Source organism: Microcaecilia unicolor, chromosome 4, assembly GCF_901765095.1.
Source record: "Microcaecilia unicolor chromosome 4, aMicUni1.1, whole genome shotgun sequence".
Classification (NCBI taxonomy): Eukaryota; Metazoa; Chordata; class Amphibia; order Gymnophiona; family Siphonopidae; genus Microcaecilia; species Microcaecilia unicolor.
In genome coordinates, this window is record NC_044034.1 from 218768901 (window position 1) to 218794878 (window position 25978).

Genomic DNA, 25978 nt, shown 5'->3' on the forward strand with positions numbered 1-25978 from the left:
GACCATTAACTATGTACTAAGTAGGGTGCAGTTCAGGGCTTGGGTCCCCAACAGAGGCCACAAAAGGAAAAGCTGCTGCAAACAAATGAGCCTTCAATAGGGACTTAAATCGAGGGAAAGATTGTTCAGATAGCAAGAAAAGGGGAAGAGCATTCCAGAGCGAGGGACCAGGCAGCAAAAGGTGGAATGATGAGTAGACATTAAACGAGAAAGGCAGCCATTCATAGAATCTGGCCCTTAGTGTAGACCTATTCCTCATCAGGACAAAGCTAAATGTATAGATTATCTAGACATCGGCTGAAAATTGCCACTATCGGGATAATCTGAAATCTCTCACTCAGGGGCCCATTTACTAAGCAGCGTAGGCGCCTATGCATGCCCAACATGTGCCAATTTGGAACTGCCGCCCAGCTACTGTGTGGGCCGGGCGTTAACTTCTTTTTTTTTTTTGCACATCCATTATGCACGGCAAAAAATTTCCAGCGCTGGCGCCAACTGCGCAGTAATCGGCAGTGTACACGCGCTGACAATTACCACCTGGTTAATGCATGAGACTTTACCGCTAAGTCAATGGGTGGTGGTAAGGTCTTGGGCCCAAAATGGTCGCACACCAATTTTTATTTTGCCACAGGTCCATTTTCGGCCAAAAAAAAAGGCCTTTTTAGCAGGATGTGCGCTGAAAAATGGACCTGCACGCATCCAATACACATGTCTACACCAGTGCAGGCTATTTGTCAGCATACCTTAGTAAAAGGACCCCTCATTGCCCAGCTCGGGTCCTAACTTTCTGGAGAGTATCAGACTGTTCAAACTGATTTTTGAGCTGGTACTATCTCTATAGTGGCCTAGAATCTACAGATACACAAGTTATACCTACCATTTTCTATGCTGAGGGTACAAGGATTCTCAAATATGTTTTTGACATTAGGGCAATCAGCTTGTGTCTTCCAGGTGTTGGTGAAAGAAGCCGCAGTTCCTTCCACTATACCACTGATGGTTTTGAAGTCATCTGCCTGGACATTGTTAAAGTTTCCACAGAGACCTTTTTAAGAGAAACATAAATAGCTGAGCACATAGAACTGACAGCAATTGTGCAGTGTTAACTGTAGTTGTACTGAATGTTACTTACCACAGGTCTGCTCCTTGTAGGATGGGTCCAGATTTACATAGACTTGCATGATGGGTACAAGCTGGATCACTATTTGGAGGCCCAGGTTTGTCTGTACAATGATGAAGAAGGATGTAGGCCGGAAGACGGTGACATTGGCTGTGAACAAAGGGCACAGTGGATCAGATTCTAAAAAACAGATCTACTGTATATCTGTATATACGTATACTCCAGTACTCTTATCAGTCAATATTCAGCCAGCAGAAGTGAGTGATTTTTTAAATTCCAGCTACTGCCAGCTAAGTTAAACCTGGATATTCAATGCCAGCATTGGCTATCTAGACATTATGTGGCTAGGGCTGATATTCAGTGTCACATCCATATAGCTAATCTGGCAAAGCTAGGGAAGCAGTAATTTATCGAATAGATGTACCTGACACACATATATAGCATCACTAATTGCCATTTATGCATGTAAGTAATAGGTACTATTCTAAAAACAGTCCCCCCAATATTCTGCACTATTTAACCAGCCAGGAAAGGCTCATGGCTGATTAAATAGCGCTTAACCATCTATCTTCGAATATTCAGTGGGAAATTGCTGGTTATCTCCCGCTGAATATTCCCGGTCAGCACTTAGTGGTTATTCGGTTATATCACGTGATATAACCAGATATCCGCTAAAATTCAGTGCATCGCTGGCTAAGTTTTGCAAGATCTTGAAGTCTTACTTGGGATGGGTTTAGACCTCTCTGATACTGTTTGATGTGTTGGTCATAAAGAGGGTGAAGGTACAGCAAAGTGTGGGATGGAGATGAGGTAGCAACTCACCTGCTGAGAAAGGCAACTGGGTATAAATCCAGTTTACAAATACACTGCCACATGGTTTAATCACAATGATCTGGTGAGACAGAGAAAAAGGGTTATTAGTTTGACTGGTTTAAACCACAGAAAATTTACACTTCTAATTCTAATTCTATAATGAGCAGTTTCAGCCCCTCACTGCTACAATCTCCAAAATGCAAATAGTTATAAAAACCAATGCTAGTTTAACCTATTAAAATATATGGAGTCAATTTTCTGCAGAACATCCACCAAATAATTTGAAATGCTTAATCTAGACATTTCAAAAGCACTAAACATTTAGTTAATGCTGCAGAATATACTGATATTCACAGGCGTCCCACTTGGTGCCTTATATGGAAGACTGACCCTTAGTGGTAGTACTGTGATATTACAGCTAAGAAGTAAGTGCCATTTTAGATAAAGGCACTGACCTCGGTATCAGCTAAGAGTGATCGCTGTTGCCTGGAATTACTGGAATAGCTTTGAAAAACCCCAGGTAGGGGACAAGGTGGAACAGGGTATGGGGGTTGGGTAGGGCTCTGAGGGTGGAGAGATTTTATGTGAGGGGTGGAGTTACTCTATCGGGCAAGGTTTGTATTGTCAGGGGGGTGGGATGTGTCTAGGGAATCTGGGGTCAGATCAGAAGGGGGATCGAGAATGGGTTCAGACCTGGGGAGGATACTGGAGGGGGATCAGGAGGATGGGAATTTGTTCAGAGGGGATCACAAAGGAGGATTGACCCTCAGGGGAGGGGATCAGAAAGCCACAAGGGTGCACTGCTGTGACACTTCACATGTCTGCCACTGTACTACTGGACTGCCAGTAGCGTGACTGCACTTAGGTAAATGCAGCTACACTATTGGCAGTCATGACAGCACATGGTACAGACTTGCATGCTAGCTGTCACAGTGGACCATGGCTCTGGCCTGCCCAGGTCACACCTAGTTCCTACACCTACTAACACTAAGCTGGTAACACTGCATTTTTATGGCACAGGCTGTTTTAACGTATGGTAGATGTTAGCATGGATCTGCACTACAGTGTACCACATGGCAAAACCTGTGCTAGCTGTTTACTACAGCTTAGTAAAAGATCTCATAGGTAACTATATTCCTACTACTACTTATCATTTCTATAGTACTACTAGATGTATGCAGCACTGTACATATTATACACAGGTACTTTCTCTGTCCTTCGTGGGCTCACAATCTGAGTTTTGTTTTGTTTAGATTTTTGGTACCTGGGGCAATAGAGGATTAAGTGATTTGCTCAGGGTCACAAGGAGCTGTAGTGAGAATGGAACCTTGGTTCCCAAGGATCTCAGCCCACTGCACTACCCATTAGGCTTCTCCTCCACTCCAGCGATGTAGCCAGATACCCAATTTTGGGCAAGCTTGAGCCCCAAGAGGGTTGACACAGGAGCCCGACCCCTCCCAGCATCTCCCCCTCCAGGTGATCCGACATCTCTTAACTTCACTCCCCCATTCCCCTCCCCTCAGTACTTTTTAAATCCTTCAGTGCTGGGTCGGCAGCAAGCAGCAACTTATACTGGCTGTCATACCGGCTGCTCGCACTGGCCCTGAGCCTTTCGTCTGACACAACTTCCTGGGTCAACAGAGAGAAAATGCATTGCCCCCCCCCCCCCCCAGTCAACTCCTGTACCCCCCAACAAAATAATTAAATCCTGGCTATGCACCTGACGCGAACATGTCTACATGCTAAAATCCCTTATTAAATTATGCCAGTATTGCACTATGACCAGTTCCATTCCCAGATTCATAACTCTCACCTCCTCCCACCATTATAGGTTTCTTCCTTCTCCTTACTTAAACATCTCATCTCTACAACAAAACTATTATCCTTCTCTTTAGTTAACTTACTGTATCTCCTCCACTAAGGCTCAGGGCAACACTCTTCAAGCACGTCTCACTGTCGGTAAGGCCACACTTGCGCAGTTCACCAAGAATAGTAAATGCGTTGGAGTCACATAACTGTATTTAAAAAAAAAACAAAAATAGCTCCATTCAATTAAAGATATTGTACAGAAGTTTATATTAAATAGTTCATAATGGCATTTTGTAATACTAAAACAAACAGTTCAGATTGTCTTTTTAGACAAATGTTTCTTTTTTTTTCCTTTTTGTCTGATTTGGGGGTTTTAAATTTCCTTATAAGTTGTTTCAGGGTATTTTTTTCACATGTGCATAAATTGTTTATGTGCACATTAAAGCCATTTGGTACACAGTTACAAATTTAGCCCATGCTAAAGGAAATGAAACAAAAATCCCCAACAGCTTGTCCCTACAGTTTTTACAGAGTTTGGCAAAAACAAAGAAAGAGAAAAAGGGCAGATATTTAGCTTCCTGTGGTCAGCATTTTTTAAAACATTGGCCATTGCAGGTTTAAAACCAGCAGATATTCTGTGCTGGAATCAAGATGCCAACCAGCACTAAATACACAAGAATTAGTGCTGACCAGCACTGTTCCCTCTAAGCTGATTGGGAGTCCTCCAACTGCATTGCCTTCAGTGGGGGGCAGTGTTTCAATATTGTGGTTTTAATAGCTAGGAACAGGCCGGTTCCATAGAGTCCTGCAGAGGTTGCCTGTCTCTCACTATTAAAAATGTGGTAGGGAAAGATCCCCCTCCTGCTCAGCTTAGAGGGAACAGTACTGACCAGCAGTGCTATCTGGTTAGTGGTGATACTCAGAGTGCTAACCAAACAACTAACAGTGTAAAGTTAGAGTAGTGTTTCTGATGTTCTAATTTTATCCAGTTAATTATTTGATTAGTGGTCTGAATGGAATGCCGTTAACCTCCTGCTCCACTCATGGACCACTCTGGCACTGTCCGGAGAGTGCTGAGGTAGTCAGGGGTAGTTTTCAGAATCACTATTCATTCCAAAACAAGGTGCCCAAGGGTGAGCATCCCTTTGCATGTATAAATGCACAAAACAATTAGCACTTACTCCTGTAAACGCACAAGGGGGTCCCACTCACAGACAGAGCACGGGCGGGATATGGGCAAGCCTCGCAGTGACACATATCACTTATAGAATACTGTAAGTATGTGCACCCTTCCTGCATTTGGGCCTAGTTACACCAGGTCTACAGCTGGTATAACCAAACAGGCCTAAATGAAAGGCCCACTGATACTGGGTTCTGCTAGTATTCTAGCTCAGAATCTGGACCCCTGATGCCATTATAGAACCAGCTTTCACAGTGCGGCATTAGAGCACCTAAAAGGAAGCACTCACTTATTAATGCCCCATTAGTGCCACTGAATATCCCGCTCACTGCTACTTATCTGGTTGGCAGTACCTGTTAACTAGAAGGTGCCCTTGAATAGCGGCTGGCTTTTTTTGTCTCCCTATCCATCATTTAACTTGTTTGAAAAGATTGAAAAAAATCTTGTAATGTCTCTCAAGTTACATTTTGTCAGGAAGTCAAGCACCAGTAAAGAAAAAAAAAATCCCACAGTAACACAATAACACAATAAATGATGGCAGATGAAGATCTGCACGGTCTATCCAGTCTGATCAACAATGGTGAAGGTGAAGCTGCACCCGCCACTCTGTGCAGGTTAGTCATTCATGCTTAAACACTAGTTGACAACCACAGATAGCCATTAAATATAATGAAATCTTGGAACAATATATATTATAACCAAAGTATTGCTAACAATATTTACCTTGCTATTTAGGATGTCTTCCCTCCCCCTTGACTTGCACATCCCCATCACTCTTAGCATATGATAATAAAATGAAATACGGTACAGGAGATGCAAATCTTCACCTGTCATTTGTTATTTGCGGGATGCAGACCATAGAACTCTGTCTTGTATCGGCCTTAGTTCCCCAATACTGTTAAGTTACAACTCCATGATATTAGGAGCATTATAGAACTGGAAGATCAGCGCTAACTGGTTAAGTGCTTACCCCAAAATTCTATACATCGCGACTTAATTTCTGTGCAGAAATCAAAGTGTATTCTATAACAATGCGTGTAACTTCATTGGCTAACTAGCTAATCAGCGCTGTCAATTGGACGTTAAGAAGCAATTATCAGCACTAATTGTCATTAAGATTTACATGCACAACTCATTATGTGTATTCTGTAACGTAATGCGTGTAAGTTCTCAGTCACATAGTTGAAAAGGGCCATGGGCAGGGTGTGGGTGTTTCTAAAATCTATGCACATTATTATTATAGAATATACCCACTCTGTGCCTAATTTAGGCATCGGGATTTATGTCAACTAAAACATGGCCTAAATGGATGCAACCAAATTTGATCATGAGGAGAGGCGCTTGGTATATTCTATATACCGCACGGAAATTTAAACCTATTTTCTAAACTTTAGGTGTACTTTAGAGAATACGTCTAGGCATATTTTTTTCTGCGCTGATTTTTCAGGCACCACATATAGAGTCTAAACCTTAGCAGTTAAATATAGGCTGCTATTTATGCAGCCATTTTAACCACTAAACATAGCCAATTTGGTACTGAATATGCATGCCTAACTGGCTGGTTAAATAGTTTTGAATATCGGTCAGATAGTTGTCATCCTCAGATAAATCATATGTTAGTCCACTAAGCAATATCACTGCTTATAAAGACTACAGGAATAGCTAATCTTCCTAATATCTTTAGTATTAGAAGTGAAAATGTCACATCTTGTTTCTCTGCCCTCTGCTCTCCTTCTAACTGTACTCAGACTCTTATCTGATAATTACCTTTGACAAAACGTAGTTACAGTCTCCATGAACAGTGTAGCGAGTCTCATCATAGGTGGTGATGTGAGAACCTCCCTCAACAGAGCAAGATCCAGTATGTGGAAGATCCTTGCACTGCCACTGGCCTCCAGCACAAGAGCTGCACAGGAAGAGTAAAGTTAATTACGTTTCAAGCAATGGCAAGATCAAGAGGGACACAAAACATCAATACTGCAAAATGTTCACTAAGGATTTCAACTCCACAAGAACGTAATTGAGATCACTGGAAATGTGAATATACATTAACAATCAAAACATGATGTGGATGTGCATTTTGCTTCCACTTTCTGTTTGGAAAATCTTGTATGAGTGAAAACACGCAATAAATTGACTTTTAGGGTAATCCTATAAATTAGAGCCAAGTTATAGAGACATGCTCATGGCCAGGGGTGGCCCAAAACAATCTGCCACCTGAGGGAGGAATGCGATAATGCTCCCACCCCCATTCGTGCCTGTGCCCGGTCTGGCATCTCCCCCCTTCCCTCCTCAACCCTCTTTCCCATGTCTACCTTATTTTTTTCTTTCCATTGGCTGCCCTGCTCTACTGCGTCCCATCTCCGAGGAAACAGGAAGTTACGTCAAGAGGCAGGCTGCATTAGGGTTTTTGGACAGTATCAGCTGTTCAATCAATAAGTGTTCCAAGCCTCAGTCTGGTGTTCTAGTTGCCTCTTTGGATATTCCAAGCCTCATTCTGGTATTCCAATTGCCTCACTCAGTGCATTCCAAGCCTCATTCTGGCATCACCCGTGTGAATACTGTGGCAACTTTTTCCAACCATACAGAAATCTTGTGGCAATTTCTTATATCCCTGCAGGAATCCCATGACCACATTTTCCATCCCCACAGGAATCCTGTGGGTTCCTTGGGATTCCTGTGATCCCATTCCTATGAAGGTCTCTAGTGAATATCTCTAAAGTGTGATATTTTATCTAGGTATTCTACATTCAGGTAACAACCCATTTAAATCTCATATTAAACACATCTTTAACCTTGAATCAACAGTTAGTACTTGTTAAACAATGACAGAACAAACAACAGAATTACTGCCACTTATCTGTCAGCAAGGACAGACCTCACTGCTCTGCAGATAGGTGAGTCATTAGGCATGTGCATTCACTACAGTATATTCAGTTTATTAATACACCTTAAAACATGTAATGTGTGCAAAATTGATTTAATGGGATTATTTATTTTTATTTATTTTATTGCATTTGTATTATGAGCATTAACCTACAAATTAATGTGCTTAAAGTCAATTTGGGTATTAAAAAGTCTTTATTAACTTGAATGTGTGAAGCAAATTGAAAAAAAATTCCAAAAATAGAAAAAAGGTCTAAAATCACAAAAGACTTGAATATTTTCCCCTGTGCACATCCCCACTTGTCACTCCGTGTGCCAGTGGCATAGCCACAGGTGGGGGTGTTGGGGGCCTGGGCCTCCCCAATTTGGATTCAGGGCCCCCTAGGTCTGCTGGTTTGGCTGGCAGGGTCCCCAAGCTCTGTCAGCAGAAGCTTTCGTGCAGCAATATTTGCCGCCACGCTGCCTGCCCTGCTTCCCCCCTCCGCCATGTGTATACTCGTTTAAATGGTTGCAAAACTGAAGAAGCAAGGTAATATTATGTAGCCTACATGGCAAAGAATTCCATTGTTTCGCCCGTTCAACATAAGATATAGAAGAACAATATTCTGTTAGTCTGATTTGATGAAAGGATGGAAGATTATCAAGGAACTGGCAACAATGAGAGGCACATCATAGCTCAGAGCCTTGACAATCACGATATTTATGCTGCTATTCTGATTATTTATGTCTTTTTGGCACCTATATATTGCTGCTTTCCTTATAGAATTATCCCCCAAATTCATGTTCATATACTGTCCTAAACATATGAAAAAGCCTTCATAAACTTACCCTAATTCTATAAGGATCTTAGGCAGCAAGAATGCACATAAATCCCAAAATTCCATTCATATATGTGTGCAGTTGGCACATATGCTCACAAAAGACCCTTTTCCAGCTACGTGCTAGTCTATAAGTCTGCATTAATATTTGATGCTGTATACTTTATAGGTGGGCAGAATTTGGGCATAGAATGGACAGTGTACACATTTAGGCATAAAGGGCCCTGTTTACTAAACCACACTAGCGTTTTTAGCGAGCATTAAAATGAGAGCACACTAAATGCTTGAGTCGCCCATATGTTCCTATGAGCGACTTAGCATTTAGCATATGCTAAAAACACTAATGCGCCCTTAGCGCTGCATAGTAAACAGGACCCATAAATTGTTAAAGAACAAAGAACATATCTACAGGATAGTGTACAATCTAGGCATTACCAGGTCCAATATTCAGCCAGCAGCAATCAGTGTTTTACTGACCACCACCGGTGTTATTCCCAGAAATGTCTGGGCTCTGGCATTGAATTTCTGGGTGTAAAAAGCCAGTAAAAACATAGCTGGTTAAGTGCCTCGGTGGATTTCTGATGGATCTAATGGTTAGTGTAGCAGGTTGCGGACCTGGGGAACTGAGTTTGATTCCTGCTGCTGCCTGATTGTCAGCAGTGGGTTGAGATCCTGGGGAACCAGGTTCAATTCCCTCTGCAGCTCTGTGTGACCCTGGGCAAGTCACTTAACCCTCCACTGCCCCAGGTACAATGTACTACTTAGATTGTGAGCTCACTAGGAACAGACTCAGTACCTGTAAAATGAAACTGTAAACTGCTTAGGTCTAAGCATTATATAAATACTTAAATGAATAAATGAATGAATTTACCTAGCTAGCAGCAATATTCAGTCCCCTTACCAGGTATGTGCCCAGATAAAGTTTGGATAGTAAAAATGCTGCCCTAACTTTATCCTGGTAGTTATCCAGGTAACAGTTTGAATATCAGTTGGTGCCGAGATAATATCCAGCACCCAGAGATGACCTAGATATTCAATCCTGGTACTTAGATTAGGCCCACCACTGAATATTTGGGTCAACATTAGCCCATGACTGTCAGCACCTTTAAAATCACTAACCACTGTGGGCTGAATATCATGCGGCTGAAATAAGCACATAATTTAAGTTCCTAAATTTGCATCTTGAATGCTGTTTCTATATTTTAGAATTTTATATAGTTGTATTGCCTAAGGGCCCTGCTTACTAAGCTGCATTATAGGCACGTTAGCATCTTTAATGCACGTTAAACATGTACGTATGTTAACCGTATAGGCACCTACAATATCCCTATAGGCACCTACATGGTCAATGCGCGCGCTAATTGTAGGCGTGTTAAAAACGCTAATGCACCTTAGTAAACAGGGCCCTAATTGTTTTAATGATGTTTGTAGTTATGATTATGTTTGTTTTATTGTTATTCACTCAGATGTTACAATGTGATGGCTATAAATTTTGTTAAATAAATAAAATAAATAAATATTATGCTTCTGGTGAATCAGACATTAAGGGCTAGATTCTATATATAGTAACATAAAAATCAGCACCAAAAAAGTGCTATTCTATAAGCCATGCTTAAAGTTGCATGTGGTTTATAGAATAATGCTTACATATTGGAATCACGGCTACTTTCATTGTGGCCATTTGCATCATCTGCATCATGGCGCAAATATACACACCTGCATTAGACATATGTCCCTGTTATTCTATAACATGGTTAATTTTAGGAATGCCCCCGTTACACCCATGACCCTCCCATTTCTGTGCACCCTTTTTCAGATCACGTGTAAATTTTAGGTGCAGATCCTGCGCCTAAATATATACACATAAATGCTAGTATAAATCTAAAACGTTAATTATTAGCGCTAATTAGCTTGTTATTCAATTAAGTTGCATGTGCAATTGGGTGCGACTTTTATAGAATTAGGGGGTAAGTGAACATCGAATGTAGAAAAAATGCAAATTACCAAGACTGGGAGGAAGTAGAGTAACCTGCTCCCGATGCATAGGTTTCGCCTTGGTAGGTGCAGGAGCACTGCTGCAGGGGAATGCATCCTGCATTGTTGATGTCATCAAACACAGTTCCTAAACAAAGGAAGAAAGGCCATTAATACATTACGAGTAACTAATTTAAATACAGCACTTGGATTTGCATGAAAATACAATTGTAATCGTATAAATCACCCATTTCATCTACTATAAATATGCATAGAGAATTGCACACCAAAGGTAATTCTATAAAAAGGTGCCCACCACAGGCGCTGGTTATAACGCTTATTTCAAGCTTATTCTATATTTTAAAAAAGTAGGTGCATGCAGTCACTTATTCCAGCCCTATGGCTGGTACAAAACATTACACCAAGATCTTGGCCTATATGCATGCAAATGGTAAAATTCTATAGTTCACATGTGTACCTGTGATTCTACCATACTCTGCCCCAGCTTCACCCATTCCCATCAAATGTATGCGCAATCAAATAATAATGCGTACTTTCCCACTAGTCTGTATTCTACATGTAAATAGTTAGAAGACCACCATTTACGCAACTTCCTGTTCTTTATAACAGTACGTCCTTGGCACCAAGGATTTTATGAGAACAGAATTTTCATTCTTTTGAGTAATGAGAATCAGGCAGAGGAGAAGCAGCTGCACAAAGAGAAGGGAATGAATTATCTGCTTCTCTTTTGCAGCCCTGTCTGTTTAGGTAGGATGACTGAATATGTTGTCCAAAATGTAAAAGGAGAAATTGTGCATTTGTGTTGTCCACCTAATATTTATCCTGGTAGCTGCCGAATATTGCTGTCATCTAGATACATTTTGGCCCTGCCCTAGAATGCCCTTGGCCCCTTCTTATCCTAAATGGATGCATTTTAATGAGACATCAAGTGGGAGATTCTATAAAATTAGGCACCTACCCTGAAATTCAAAACCATTTCATTGACCAGGAACGGCACCTGGCTGGTTAAATGGTACTTAACTGGCTAATCATTAATATTCAGCAAGAGATAGCTGGCTATCGCGGCTGAATATTAGCATTTATTGACTAGATGGATGACCAGCTATGTCACATCTGGCCGGCTATAGGCTTCTTTTACAAAGCCGCGCTACCATTTCACAGTGCGGCGAATGAGACGAAGCCCATTCAATTCCTATGGGCTTCCTCTCATTTGCCACGGGGGAATCGGTAGCGTGGCTTTGTAAAAGAAGCCCTCTGTTTGGTGGACACATATCTTTGGCCAGTTCCAACTTAACCAGCCAGTGCTGAATATCAGCATGGCTAGTTATGTTCAAACAGGCCACAAACAAACCGGTCACTGGAAATGGCCCGGCATTGAATATCCAGGCTCAATGCCAACCATGGGCGTTATCTGGGCTAACTCCCGTGGGCTGAATATCAGGCCTCTAGTTGCAGCGCACTGAGTGCTAATTCTAAAAAGGCGTCTGGGCACCAAGATTCCATTACAGAATTCTACCATGAATAAGCGTCTACTTGCCTACATTTTGCAGCTCACATATGTCATGTTAATAGCCGATATTAATATGCACGAATAAATGTGGCACTTTAGCACATACACTGTCCGATTTAAAAAACAATAGCTGCTAAAACGGCAGTTAGGCAGCTATCCAGCTTTATTCAGCACCGGATAACCAGCTATCTGGCACTGAATGTCGTTGGTTAGTGGCTTAAAGATAGCCAATTATATCAAGTGATATAACCGGCTATCCGCCAATTTTCAAAGGAAGACCGGCCAAATTTGATGGCCATATTTTGCCTCCATTAAATGGCCCAGAATTGAATATCCAGGTTCAGTGTGGACCGCAGGAGACAGCCTGGCTATCTCCCAAAGCCTGAATATTGAGCAGTTAGTGTTCTGTAACATAGATGGGTAAATGTTGGTCCCACCCATGCTCCCCCCTACGAACACCCCCTTGCAATTATGCACTAAGCGAGTTGTGCGTGTCATTTATAGCACACCCAGCTCTTACATGTGCAAGTGTATATTTTTCCATGTACATATTAGTATTCTATAATATAATGCAAATGGCATTTAAATGTAAGCACCGAATTTACAGAATGAAGGGCAAGTTTTTCAGCCATAGAAACATAGAAACTTGACGGCAGATAAGGGCCAAATGGCCCATCCAGTCTGTCCACCCTCAGTAACCACTAATTCATCCTTTTCCTAAGAGATCTCACATGCCTGTCCCAGGCTTTCTTAAATTCAGACACAGTCCTTGTCTCTACGACCTCCACCGGGATGCATTCCACACATCCACCACCCTTTCCATGAAAGAGTATTTTCTTAGATTCCTCCTAATCCTATTTCCTCTTAACTTCATCCTATGCCCTCTCATTCCAGAGTGTCCCTTCATTTGAAAAAGGGCTCTTGTCATGTACATTAAGACCACAAGTATTTAAACTTTATCAATTTTGCAGGCAAGAATATTTAAGTGAAATCACTTATATGCATTTATCACCCAATGCTGATCACATAAGTGTTTTTGAATATCAGTCCCTTAGGATTCAAGGTGCAATGCAGGCAGATAAAGGCAATACAATGTGTTGCTGCAAGATAACCACTGACTCCAGAAGTGGCACATACTCAGTCTGACATAGTCCTGGTTAGCACTGTCCTAAGTATTAAGCCTTCTGCATCTCTTCCTGGGATCTAATGTTAGCTTTTTCTGTGACAGGGGTTACATCAGCTTTGGTTATATCTTTTAGAAATTATGTGATGTCTCGTTAAGCTGTTTGTCTCCCACCGTGTTACATGGTTTCAGAGTTGTAGCAGACATACTCACTCCTGAAGATGAAGCACACCTTCATTAAGGAGTAAATTCTATAAATGCGCTTTAGAAGCTGTGATAATGTGTGCTGAGCGTGAAATCTGTAGCACAGTTTTGCAGTTTTAACATGCTAGCATAAAATTGCAAGTTCACATCTGACTTTAGGCACGAGCAGTTATGCCATGTGAAAGGCTTGTGTAAGTGTTCGCACCTAGCAGGTTAGGCGCGTAACCCCTAGTACTCTATAATATGTGCGCGTAACTCCTAGACACACCCATGCCCCTCATGGCCACACCCCTTAAAAGTTACGCATGACAGAAAATGAGCATGCAGCTTCTAGAATAGTGGCTAAGGTTAGTTGCGCACACAACTGCCTATCGATGCCAATTAACACCAATTTAAGCTACTAATTGGCTGTTAACTCCAATTAACAGACAATTAATTAATTATGTTGTACGTGCAACTGACCTTATTCTATAAACTTGGGTGCCCAACTTTGGAGTTCTTTTACAAAGCGGAGGTAAGCCCAATGCAGGTTTACCATGTGCCAACATGGAGCTACCACCAGCCCAACGCGAGCGCTGGTGGTAGTTTCAGCCCCTAGCACACAACATTTCCCATGCACTATTTTCTAGCATGGCAGTTACCCGGCGATAATCAGGCAGTGCTGCATGCTACCCGGTTACCACCACCTCAATGGGTGGTGGTAAGTGCTCTGCCTCACAAGGCCATGCGTGCCCATGTCTATTTTCAGCCCTTTTATCCGCTGCAGAGAAAAGGCCACAGCGTGTGGCAAACATGGCCCCTGTCACTAGTGCAGGGCCCTTTTCCCACAGCTTGTTAAAAGGACCCCTCAGTGTGCTTGGGCACCCAAAGTTATAAAATAATGAGGTTTGAACATAACATTTCTTGTAATATGAAGAAAAGGATGGAGAATGAAAAAGGGTTAAAGCCAGAAGAACAGAGAGTGCTCACCTGGCGGACAGAAGCAGCCATCCATACAGTGTTCTTCACAGACCTGCACTTGCTCTGAGTTGGAGCAAGTGTCTGCACAGGGTGAACCACATTCCTGGTACTGCATGTTGAATGGACATTGCTTGGCTAAAAATATGAAAACAAAATGCTCAAAATTCTGGAAGAAGCCTTACTGATACTATATGTGAGATGCTAATGTGATCAAGGCAATACCACTTTCTTTTATACTCATTCTAAAATCCCCTGGAAAAAAGCAGAGACAGGAGGAAAAGCAATGTAAGCCTTTGTTCGTCCCTTTCACAGTGGTGCTTGTCAACTTGGAAAGTGTAAATCCATGGTGCATCAAAACATACTTACAGCAAAAATCTGAACTTCTCCAGGTCTGAGGAGAGCCACCAGCATGAGCGCACTGACGGGAGTATTCAGCAAAGGTGTTACACATGCAGAAAGTGTTAGTGGTAGTATTACAGCGACATAAGTCCTGGACACAAGCCTCCACATAGGGGCCAATCCCAACTAGTGCATTACAGCTCTGAAAAGCCGTACCAGTCAACACTGTCTGACAGATGTTTTCCTATCAGAATGAAGAGAGGACCTGGGTTAATTCACATCTGCTAGTTGGAAAGCTGAATTCTCAATTTGTTTCTTGTTTAGACAACAATTTCATTTCTACATCATCTTTTGTGGTTTTACTGTGCTATACCCCCACCAACTCCTCCCTACAGTCTTCCATGATTACATTTATCTAAAACAGGAAAGTGAGCATACAATGCATCCACTAGGTGCCTGCTTTTCTTTCTAGAACTGCAGCATAAGATGCCAAGAAGGCGCCCATATTCTAGTCATTGAGCTGGTGTAAATGTCCACACTTAGATCAGGAATGTGGGCTTGCAGATCGTAGTGTTCTCTAGTCCATGCATTACTGTGCAGTTTACCCACACTCTACCCAAACTCCACCTGCCTGAATGCTCACCTATAAACTATGCACTATGCCACTTACACACATGTTTACAGAATAGCATTTAGCTAATAGGCTAATCAGTTATGCACATATGTGTCAACAGACACACATAGTAGTGTAGCCAGGAACATTTTACAGAGAGTTCATCTCCCATCGCCCCCCTGTGCCACCCCCCGTGCTGCCACCACCTCACCCGTATCTTAAAATCCTGTTGGCTTTAGTCTTCACCCGGGCAGCGACAGCAGCACTCATAGGTTGCCTGCGGTCTGCTCCAGGACTTCCTCTCTGAATCGTCCTGCCCCCTTCTGATGCAATTTCCTGTTCTGAGAAGGACGGGATGGTTCAGGGAGGAAGTTCCAGAGCAGGTCACAGGCAGCCTATGAGTGCTGCTGTCGCTGCCCAGATGAAGACTAAAGCTGAGAGGATTTTAAGGTGGGGGGAGCCAGGTCTGATAGGGGGTGCATATGCCACTGACACACCTAGTTTAAATACACCACTGGGCACACATTAATCACTAGAGTATCAGCATTTGTGCATATTCTTGCCACCTAAATGTAGTATGCTTCTTATACAATTACCCCATACAAGATAATTGAATAAGGATCTGAAGACATGTGATCTTCAAAAGCTAATCAAAAAATGTATAAAGTTAGTCCAATAAAAAGGTATCATCTTATTTTCTTTTCTATATTTTGTTTTATTTCTATGTATTACATTTAAAAGTGGACTATCAATGCTACCACACCACTTTACCCTAGAAGGGAATTCTTTAAGGGGGCACATACTTAAACCAGGAAAATATGTGCATATAAATGACCCTTATAATACCAACTAGCTGAAAAGCATGTGCCATGACATGATACCATTGAGGGTGCACAGCAGTGGAGTTTGGGGGAGAGCATAGGTGAAGCACACTAATACATGAATAGATTGCAAAATACTATAATTTAGCTGAGATTGGGTGGCAGAGCCAGTGGTGGGAGGCGGGGATAGTGCTGGGCAGACATATACGGTCTGTGCCATAGCCGGTGGTTGGGAGGCAGGGATAGTGCTGGGCAGACTTATACGGTCTGTGCCCTGAAAATGACAGATACAAATTAAGGTAAGGTATACACAAAAAGTAGCACATATGAGTTTATCTTGTTGGGCAGACTGGATGGACCGTGCAGGTCTTTTTCTGCCGTCATCTACTATGTTACTATGTGCATACATGACAAATATTTACATCAGCCCTGGAACTGTTGTAATTGTCCGTGCCTGACACTTACCTAGAGATCTGCTGAAACCAGTTGCTTCTGCCTGTGCCGGCTCCAATCACAAAATGGCTGCTGCAACCTCCAATGGGAGTCTTGTGAGTCTTGCGAGACTTCCGCTGAAGGTCTCAGCAGTCATTTTGGTGGCAGAGATGGCAGAAGCAGACGTGACTGTGAATCGCTCCTGCCCCAGTTAGGCCACTAAACCACTAGTGCACCTAAGATAGGCCTGGGGGAGGCTGGCTGATGGATAGGTCCAGGAGGGGAAAGGGAGGTTGTATTGTAGCAGAGGCAGAAAGGGGAGGGAGGCTGTGTGTGGTGGTTTTGGTCAGGGAGAAGTTCAGTATCAGCCAAAAATACATTAGCATTTTGGGCTGAAAATGAAACATGGCTGAATAAGAATTTTGTGCCAGTTTCAGCACCAAAGTGAAATAGAAACTGGAATTCAGTTAGCCTCTACATTTATCCTAGAATTTCATTTTTTAAAAGTAGGTGCCTACTTTTCTTATGAACTCACCCTCATGCAGGGTACTTTTATAAACCATTTTTGTTCCCAAACTACTGTTATAGGCAGGTAAATGGGCTGTTATAAAATTAGATTAACCCTTGAAGTACTTGCATTGCAAGCTGGCAGATACTTCTACAGTAGGCATGCTCAAGTGAGAAGCTAGGGCAAAGCATGGGTGGAGTCACAGTTTACATGCATATTTTATATAATACATGCTCTCGGGGTGAATTTTATAAATCACACCTAAAAAACTGGCTCTGAAAAAAAAAAGCTTAAGTGCTATATTACAAGCAATGCCTAAAGTTAGGCGTGATTTATAGAATAGCACTTAAGCACAGGGGTCATGTGTAAATTTAGGCATGCCCATTTGTACCAATATAAATATGGCACAAATGTCTGTGCCTAAATTTATGCATGGAACCCCTTTTTTTTTTTATAATTGCGTGCATTACTGGAATCTACGCCCACGCTCCATCCTGAAACGCCCATGACCTTCCCATTTCCGCACTCCCTTTTTGAGGACATGCGTAAAATTTACGTATAGATCACGCATCTAAATTTACACACATACGTGTTAATTGATTTCAATTAGCGTCAATAATTGCTTGTTAAGTAGACAATTATTGGCACTAATTGGCTCGCTATTCAATTAAATTGTGCACACAATTCTTGTTGACTTTTATAGAATGAGCGGGAAAATGTCCATGCCTTCAACCTAGGCACAATACCCCTCATTCCATAACAGGTGGCTAATTGCACGAGTTCTACAATACTTGCACTTACATGTTTGACTGTCATAATTACTTGTGCCAGTGCTAGCCACACACTCAGCAGTACTCTACAGTTTAGGTACCCAACTTGCCTAGCTCATAAATGCAAGGGGGCATATGTGTGGGTGGGGCTTGTGCACTGCCTAGCTGGGTTTCACATTTATGCATGTAGCTTACGGTGCCACATTTAGGTATGCACATTTATGGGGTAAGTGGATACGCCTAGCCATTAGTGCATAAATTTTGACTTACGCTACTATTCTATAATGGAATTTGGGTGCCCAGATGCTGTTATAGTATTACCATTTAGCACACTGCATGTTGGCATCTAATGTTTGGTGCCTGCTATAGAATTGCCCCCAGTTCTGCAGGATTTGGGCTAGTATTTTATAAAGACAAATGGGTTTTCATTTTCAAAGCACTTAGATTTCCAAAGTTATATGGAGGTGTGTTTTCAAAGCACTTAAACGTACAACGTTACATGAGTAACCTATAGAACTTTGTAAAGCTACATGCTTTGAAAATGAGCCTCATGGGCTCCTCTGTGTCTTTATAGGCTTAAAATTAGCACCTTCTTTCCTTATTAACCTACGTACTCTGTTATAAAATTGTCTTCTAGGAGTATAGAACTTAAGAACATAAGAATAGTCATATTGGGTCAGACCAATGGTCCATCTAGCCCAATATCCTGTTTCCAATAGTGGCCAATCCAGGTACAAGTACCTGGCAGAAATCCAATTAGTAGCAACATTCCATGAAGATCCCCAAAGAATAGCAAGATTCTGGAATCCTAAAGAGTAACAAGATTCCATATAGAATCCCAGAGTAGCAAGATTCCGGAATCCCAAAGAGAACCAAGATTCATGTTACCAAACCCAGGGCAAGCAGTGGCCTCCCTCATGTCTATCTTGATATGAAATTTTGCTACCCAGTTCATTTGCATAGGTAGCAAAATTGTAGTGGATTGGCTCCTCTATAAAAGTAATCAATAGAAACAAAATAAAACATAGAAAAAGTGGACTAACACGGCTAGGCTACCACATCACATCGCTCCTACATAAAAATGCTGCTTACAAAATCCATGCAGTTTCGCTGAGTTGTAGGTACAGGATCTTCACACTCCTCTGTGGGCCCATCCAACTTTTGTAAGCTCCCAAACTGCAGTGCTGTCAGTTTAACATCTACAGAAAATAAATGAGTAAGTTTTCGTATGGCGTTGTTGTTTTGTCCTTAACAAAATACAGATCCTTGCTTTGGCAGGGGAAATTAACCCTCAATGTTACAGTTAGATATAATATCACCAACATTTTGCAATGTGAACATTGCTATGGCACGGAGTAAAATGAATAGCTTGCAACAAATTTGAAGTATGAATTCATAAAAGAATAAAAAAAGGAGAGCATTCAAAGAGATTATTTTGATTCTTCTTTCAGACATAAGCCACATGCCTGCAGAAAGCTATATTCATCCATTTCTTAGACCCGAGTGATATTATTTGCAATTAAGCGGTTTTAAATAAGTAATAAATGATGTCAAATTATACATGATCTAAATGTTACAGCACAGTTCAGTTAAATATCTACTGGTTGATATTCAGCCAGCAGTGGTTAGTATTTCTTTAAATGCTGACCACTGCCAGCTAAATTAGACCCATATATTTAGTACTCGGCACTATCAGGGCATCAGCCCGGAATACCCAGATCTTTGGCAGTGCTCAGAAGCTGTCCAACTACTGCTTGTATTTCAGTGTCATGCCCACAGAGTTAGTTAGGACTGTTTTCTATGTGGTCCAACATGCCCAGTTTGCTATGTGGGCACTGGCATTGAATATCACTAGCACCTATATAACTCCCAGCTCCTTGCTCACTCTGCTGCCAGACACCCTGGCACTAACCGGAGAGTGTCGCAGCAGTCAGAGCTGATTATTGGCTCCTGGGCCGATCAGCGAGATTTAACTGGCAGGAGCCTCCCCTGCCCAGTTAAACCACTTTGGAGCCCTTTTTCTCAAGCTTAGCGCATGTTACACATCCTATTATATACCAATGGGCTACGTGGTACTTAACGCACGCACTAATTTCCATTAGTACATGCTAAGCTTTAGTAAAAGGACCCCTTTGAGTATTGACTCTTTGCTTAGATTCTAATCACTGCAACTACTTACTATTGGAAATGAACTCGTTCTGAATGGAAATTTGATTGTAGTCTCCACAAAGCCCACACGTCTGGTTGGCATATTTGTCATCCAGCTCCAGCTGAATTGAGAAGAGAGGAAAAGAAAATCCATTTCCACATTCTATTCCAATTAATATGAAAGTATGGTAGCTCCATTGTTTTTCTTTCTGTTTTGAAATACTCTCTTTCTACAATATGGTAGACTCAGGAGTAAAGTCAGAAAATGATCATTACCTCATCCAACTCATACCTCCTCTCATCTCCCTCAAGTGTCAGAATCATCCCTTTTCCCGGGTGTCAACATCAGCCCGCCCCACCCCTGAACACACATATACATACACACACAGAAGAGGCAGCTAATCCTCCCCCCACCCCCTGATTACATCCCTTGCAATTTCCAGGGTCTCGGGTGCTCCATTAGGACCAGAAACAATCCCCAATTTTTCCTGCTCACTGCTGCAACCAGTTCAAAATGGTGCCCTTGACCCTATATGGTAATCTCAGTCAAGCTGTCAGGTAAAGGCTAAATGCCCTTATTTGGCAGCTAGACCTCAGCGGTAATACCACAAAATTACCACTAGGCGTCAAGGATGCCATATTGAAATTGGTACAGCAATCAGCAGAAAGAACTGAGGATTGTTCCTGCTCCCACTGGAGCATCAGGGACCCTGGTAAGAGCAAGGGCTGGAATCAGAGAGTGGGGATCAGCTGCCTCTTCTGTAGGGATGGGGTTTACTGATACCTGGGGCAAGGGGCAGATAATGCTGACATTTTGAGGGATCGGAGGGGGTCAGGTTTGAATTGGGTAATGATCAGGGTTATGATCAAAATGGGGGGTTGGGAATGTGATCAGGGTAGTCAGGGTTTGGGCAGTCAGCAACATAATGAAAGTACTGTACACCAAAATGACATTAAAAAACAAAACAAAATTAAAAAAAAGTGCAAACAAAACAAGAAACTAAGTGAAACATTTTTTTTTTGCCTAAACATCCCTTTTCACTTTATCTGAAAAGATTTTATTTACCAGGATATTGTCCTCTTCATTCCACATGAAAGTCAAGCCCAGCTTAGCAGTCACTCTCAAATACACGCCATTCCTCTTGATCTGAATTCCAGACTTGCTATATGGCAACTGAACCCTGAAAGAAAAAGACTTATCATAGTGGCAGTAAAACAATCTATTAAAGAAACTGAGAGGTTAGAAGTGGAAGATAAAAAAGATATACACCTTTTAAAAATACTCGCCATAAAGTTATTATTTTATTCTAGTGTGGAAAAGGATGGAATGGCATTTGTCATTTTAGTGGAAGAACAAAGGAAATATGAGTATATTGCATATTCAGTAAACAGACAGAAAAGTGTACTGTACCATCTTTTAAAAGATAAGTTGACAATGTGCAGAAACTTACGGGACTCCATTGATCATGATAGAGTTGGTTTTAATTTCAATAGCAACCCCATCAATTTTCATGGTGATGTAGCTGATGGTAACTACATTGTTCACCACAGAACGCCTGATCTGGATATTGAAGTCCTCATAATTGCTCTTGCAGTGGGAAGAAAAGATATAGTTGCAGGTTCCCGGGAAGTGATAAACATCCCCATCAAAGGTCTTGAAGTGGAAATTACCCCAAGTGCTGCAAACTTTGCCATTGTGAGCAGTTGTGATAGCTGTGGGTTCAACGTACATGGTCAGCATCCATTTAGATTGATTTGTTCACAAAGGGGGGAAATGCTATACATGGCATTCAAAATGGGCACTGGAAAAGATCAGCACTAAGAATTGTTCCATAAAGGACGTTCGCCTTAATAGAACAATTAGCACCAATTCTCACACCTGGCTCTGGGAACCAGACTTACGTCTATTGAAACCTGGTTTTAGTCCCGGCGGCCAAGTTGGGCAGGGAGACTCATTATTCTATAACACTGCATGCAACATTTTGGAATGCCCAAGATCTGCCCATGCCCTTCTCATGGCCACACCCCCTTTTGGATTGCACACTATCCTGCTTATAATCGAACGAGAAAAACGCCCAAGTTCCGACCTAAATCGGGAGATGGGCGTTTTTCTCACAAAAACAAATAAAGCGGTATAATCGAAAGCCGAACTTTGGACGCTTTCAACTGCACTCCGTCGCGGATGCGGACAAAGTTGACGGGGGCGTGTCGGAGGCGTGGTGAAGGCGGAACTGGGGCGTGGTTATCACCCGAACAGAGATGGGCGCCTTTCGCCGATAATGGATGCGTTTGTAGCTAGAATTTAGGGCACTTTTCCTGGACCCTGTTTTTTCACGAATAAGGCCCCCAAAAGTGCCCTAAATGACCAGATGACCCCCAGAAGGAGTCGGGGATGACCTCCCCTGACTCCCCCAGTGGTCACTAACCCCCTCCCACCACAAAAAAATGATGTTTCACAACTTTTTACTTTCACCCTCAAATGTCATACCCTCCTCCCAAGCAGCAGTATGCAGGTCCCTGGAGCAGTTGTTAGGGGGTGCAGTGGACGTCAGGCAGGTGGACCCAGGCCCATCCCCCCCCTACCTGTTACAATTGTGCTGCTTAATGCTTAGTTGTCCAACCCCCCCAAACCCACTGTACCCACATGTAGGTGCCCCCCTTCACCTCTTAGGGCTATAGTAATGGTGTAGACTTGTGGACAGTGGGTTTTGAGGGGGATTTGGGGGGCTCAACACCCAAGGGAAGGGTGCTATGCACCTGGGAGCTCTTTGACCTTTTTTTTTGTTTTTGTAAAAGTGCCCCCTAGGGTGCCCGGTTGGTGTCCTGGCATGTGAGGGGGACCAGTGCACTATGAATCTTGGCCCCTCCCACGAACAAATGCCTTGGAGTTATTCGTTTTTGAGCTGGGCGATTTCATTTTCCATTATCGGTGAAAAGCAAAAACGCCCAGCTCACACCTTGGCGAATAAAACATGGGCGTCTATTTTTTTTGGAACATACGGTTCACTCCGCCCCTTCACGGACCCGTTCTCGGAGATAAACGCCCATGGAGATAGGCGTTTCTGTTCGATTATGCCCCTCCATGGGATTTAGGCACCCAGTCTTATAGAACAGAGTACAGCCAGATACGCATGCAAATCCTATGTGGTACCAATTAACATCAATACTTGGTTGTTAGCATCCAATTATTGCTCATTAATGGCTTGTTAGCCAATAAAGTTGTGTGTACATTGCAGGAGTGCCACATTCTCTGGCAATGAATTTCAGAGATTAATTACAAGTTGAGTGAAGAAATATTTTCTCCGATTCATTTTACATTTACTACTTTGCAGCTTCATTGCATGCTCCCTAGTCCTAGTGTTTTTGGAAAGAGTAAACAAGCAATTCACGTCTACCCGTTCCACTCCACTCATTATTTTATAGACCTCTATCATATCTCCCATCAGCCGTCTTTTCTCCAAGCTGGAGAGCCCTAGCTGCTTTAGCCTTTCCTCATAGAGAAGTCGTCCCATTTATCATTTTCATCACCCTTCTCTGTACCTAAATGCCAATAGTCTGGCTATGACCTATTCTCTAAATGTGAAAAAGGCATACACAGCAGCAATTAACGAGCATGCACACTGGGTAGAGCATGGGTGAAGCACAGTTACACTCATTACTATAATTTACATGTGTATTTGACAATCTAGGAATGAGCATTTCTACTGCTCTGGGCTGGTGTAAGTGTTCACATACCTAAAATATATACCTGGTTACGCTAGTATTCTATAAAAGTAAGTAGAAGCCTTTTTTAAAACATAGAACAGGCTCCAAATAGGTGACCTCTAAGGGGGTAATTCTTTTTTCTGGCTCTGACTCTTTGGAATAAGGTACCACCCAGTATTAGAGCAGAACTGTCTTTTATCAGATATAAGGTCTCTCTTAAGACACATTTATTTGTTTCTATTGGTTTCTGCTATATCTTGAAAATGTAGAGTTGATCCTGTTGGTGCATTTCGGAAATGCCACTGTTTACACTGTTTTTATGGTTTCATGGTTTATATTATCCATTTTGTTTGTGATATCTATTGTGCCTTATTCTTTCCTTTCATTGGTTTGATTGTTTGCTTTCCTATTAGTTCATGGAGTTCTTTTCTAATTTTAGTCTTTAAAAAAAATTTATTTGCAAACTGCTTTGACCTTTTCTAAGAAAAGGTGATATATCAAGTTTTAAATAAACATAAACATAACTGGGGACTTCCATTTAGGTGCCATGTGGTAAGTGAACCACTTACCGTGCGGCCATTTCAGCGGGTAGTCCTTACCGCCAACCATTGAGGTGGTGGTAAGGGCTCCTGCAGTAACCCTGTGGTAATCAGGCAGCAAGCAGCACTGCCCAATTCCACCAGTTAAGTTCTGACGCTACAAAAATCCAAAATATTTTTGTAGCGCCAGAAATGGCACGCGCTGGGGTGGGACGGCAGTTCTGGATTGGCAAGTGGCAAGCCTGTTGCTGCGCGCCAACTCTTTATTAAAAGGCCCATAGCTGCCTAAATATACGCACCCTTAATAGAATTGCTATCCACATGGAAAACTTCATTGAATATAGATTTCAGTACGGCCATCCATCTTAATATCACCAATGTATTTATCCATAAGTCTGTTCAATTATCTATCCATTCTCAATATTTCTACCTTTCTGTTTTGTTTCCTTTCATCTGAGCCTAAAATCATACTCAAGAATGCAGAAGAAGCAGCCTAGCAGACCAACCAGTGGCTAAACGATTCAATAAAGTTTATTAAAATGAGTGTTTATACAAGCTTTTCACACTGGCCTGTGGAGCCCAGTATGAGCAACCTTTATATTTTGAATGTCCTATTGTAAGGTGTGACACCACACTGCACAAAAAAAATCAATAAAAAATAGTAGATTTGATACTGAGCCTTCACAAAAATTGTTCTATAATTTATATTAAATATTGAAACACAAATCTGTGTCTAATAATTTGAGGGAGGAAAAAGACCTCAGTGGGTCAAATCGCACTGTGTTCACAACTAAATCCCACTGTGCTGAACCTTAACTATGCACTTCTGTAACAATTTGCAGTTTACAGTGATTTTGCTAGACAGCACTGTCTCATCCCCTGAAGAAGCTATTGGCGAAACAAAGGTTCCCCGTTGGGATTTAGTTAAAAGATAAGTGCCGTTCATTCAGTTATTTTGCTTAAATAAAACTTATTTACAAGAAAAGACAGTGCATGGTTTGGTAATGACAAAGCACTAGAAAGAACTTGTATAAGAGAGTTCAATGTATGAGTTTACAATGAAAAGTGCTGTGCAAAACTTGTTCTTGAAAGAACTTAGTAAACAGACATGTAATGATAAATTCACAAAAGTGTCTCTGAATTGTATTTAGGATTATTCACAGTTTGAAAATGTGATGCAACTTGATTAATTTGCAAGGTTTTTTTGACCAATGATTACAATGAGGGTCAGTAACGATAGCACTGTCTGGTTACAAAGTTGTGAACACAGTGCGATTTGACCCGCTGAGGCTTTTTTTTCTCCCTCAAATTATTAGACACGTATTTGTGTATCAATATTTAATAAAATATATAGAATAATTTTTATGAAAATTCACGATCCAATCCACTATTTTTTTGCAGTGTGGTATCACAATTTGGATATTTTGTCCCCTTTTTTTGTGGTATCTATTGTAAGGTGTGTCACATGTCCCTATGGTAAGGATATAACATGTCCCTGACACAGTCAGGCAGCTGCTAAAACATGTTGTCTGTATGGCAGGACAATAAAAGTACACTATTTTATCAAAGGTTGCTTTTTAATAAACATTATTGAACTGTTCAGCCACTGGTTGGTCTGCTTGGCTCTGCTTTCTTGAATTGCTCCTGCAGCTCTTCCTTGCTTCTCTTTCTCCCAAAATCATATTCTC

The 25978-nt window shown here is 41.8% G+C and overlaps 1 protein-coding gene across 1 annotated transcript in view; it reads right to left on the reverse strand.

Annotated features, from left to right (window-relative positions):
* The window catches only part of MUC5AC (mucin 5AC, oligomeric mucus/gel-forming), a gene marked incomplete at its 3' end in the record, with an annotated part of 113041 nt that overhangs the window by 76438 nt on the left and 10625 nt on the right, over positions 1-25978 (reverse strand). Inside the window, exons 4-15 of the mRNA XM_030201245.1 lie at positions 21498-21759; positions 21113-21227; positions 20078-20168; positions 18991-19097; positions 14782-14998; positions 14425-14550; positions 10628-10745; positions 6687-6825; positions 3835-3945; positions 1940-2009; positions 1130-1267; positions 878-1042 (exon numbers count right to left, since the gene is read on the reverse strand). Coding sequence (XP_030057105.1) covers positions 878-1042; positions 1130-1267; positions 1940-2009; positions 3835-3945; positions 6687-6825; positions 10628-10745; positions 14425-14550; positions 14782-14998; positions 18991-19097; positions 20078-20168; positions 21113-21227; positions 21498-21759 — 1659 coding nt within the window. The remainder of the gene's footprint in view (positions 1-877; positions 1043-1129; positions 1268-1939; positions 2010-3834; positions 3946-6686; positions 6826-10627; positions 10746-14424; positions 14551-14781; positions 14999-18990; positions 19098-20077; positions 20169-21112; positions 21228-21497; positions 21760-25978) is intronic.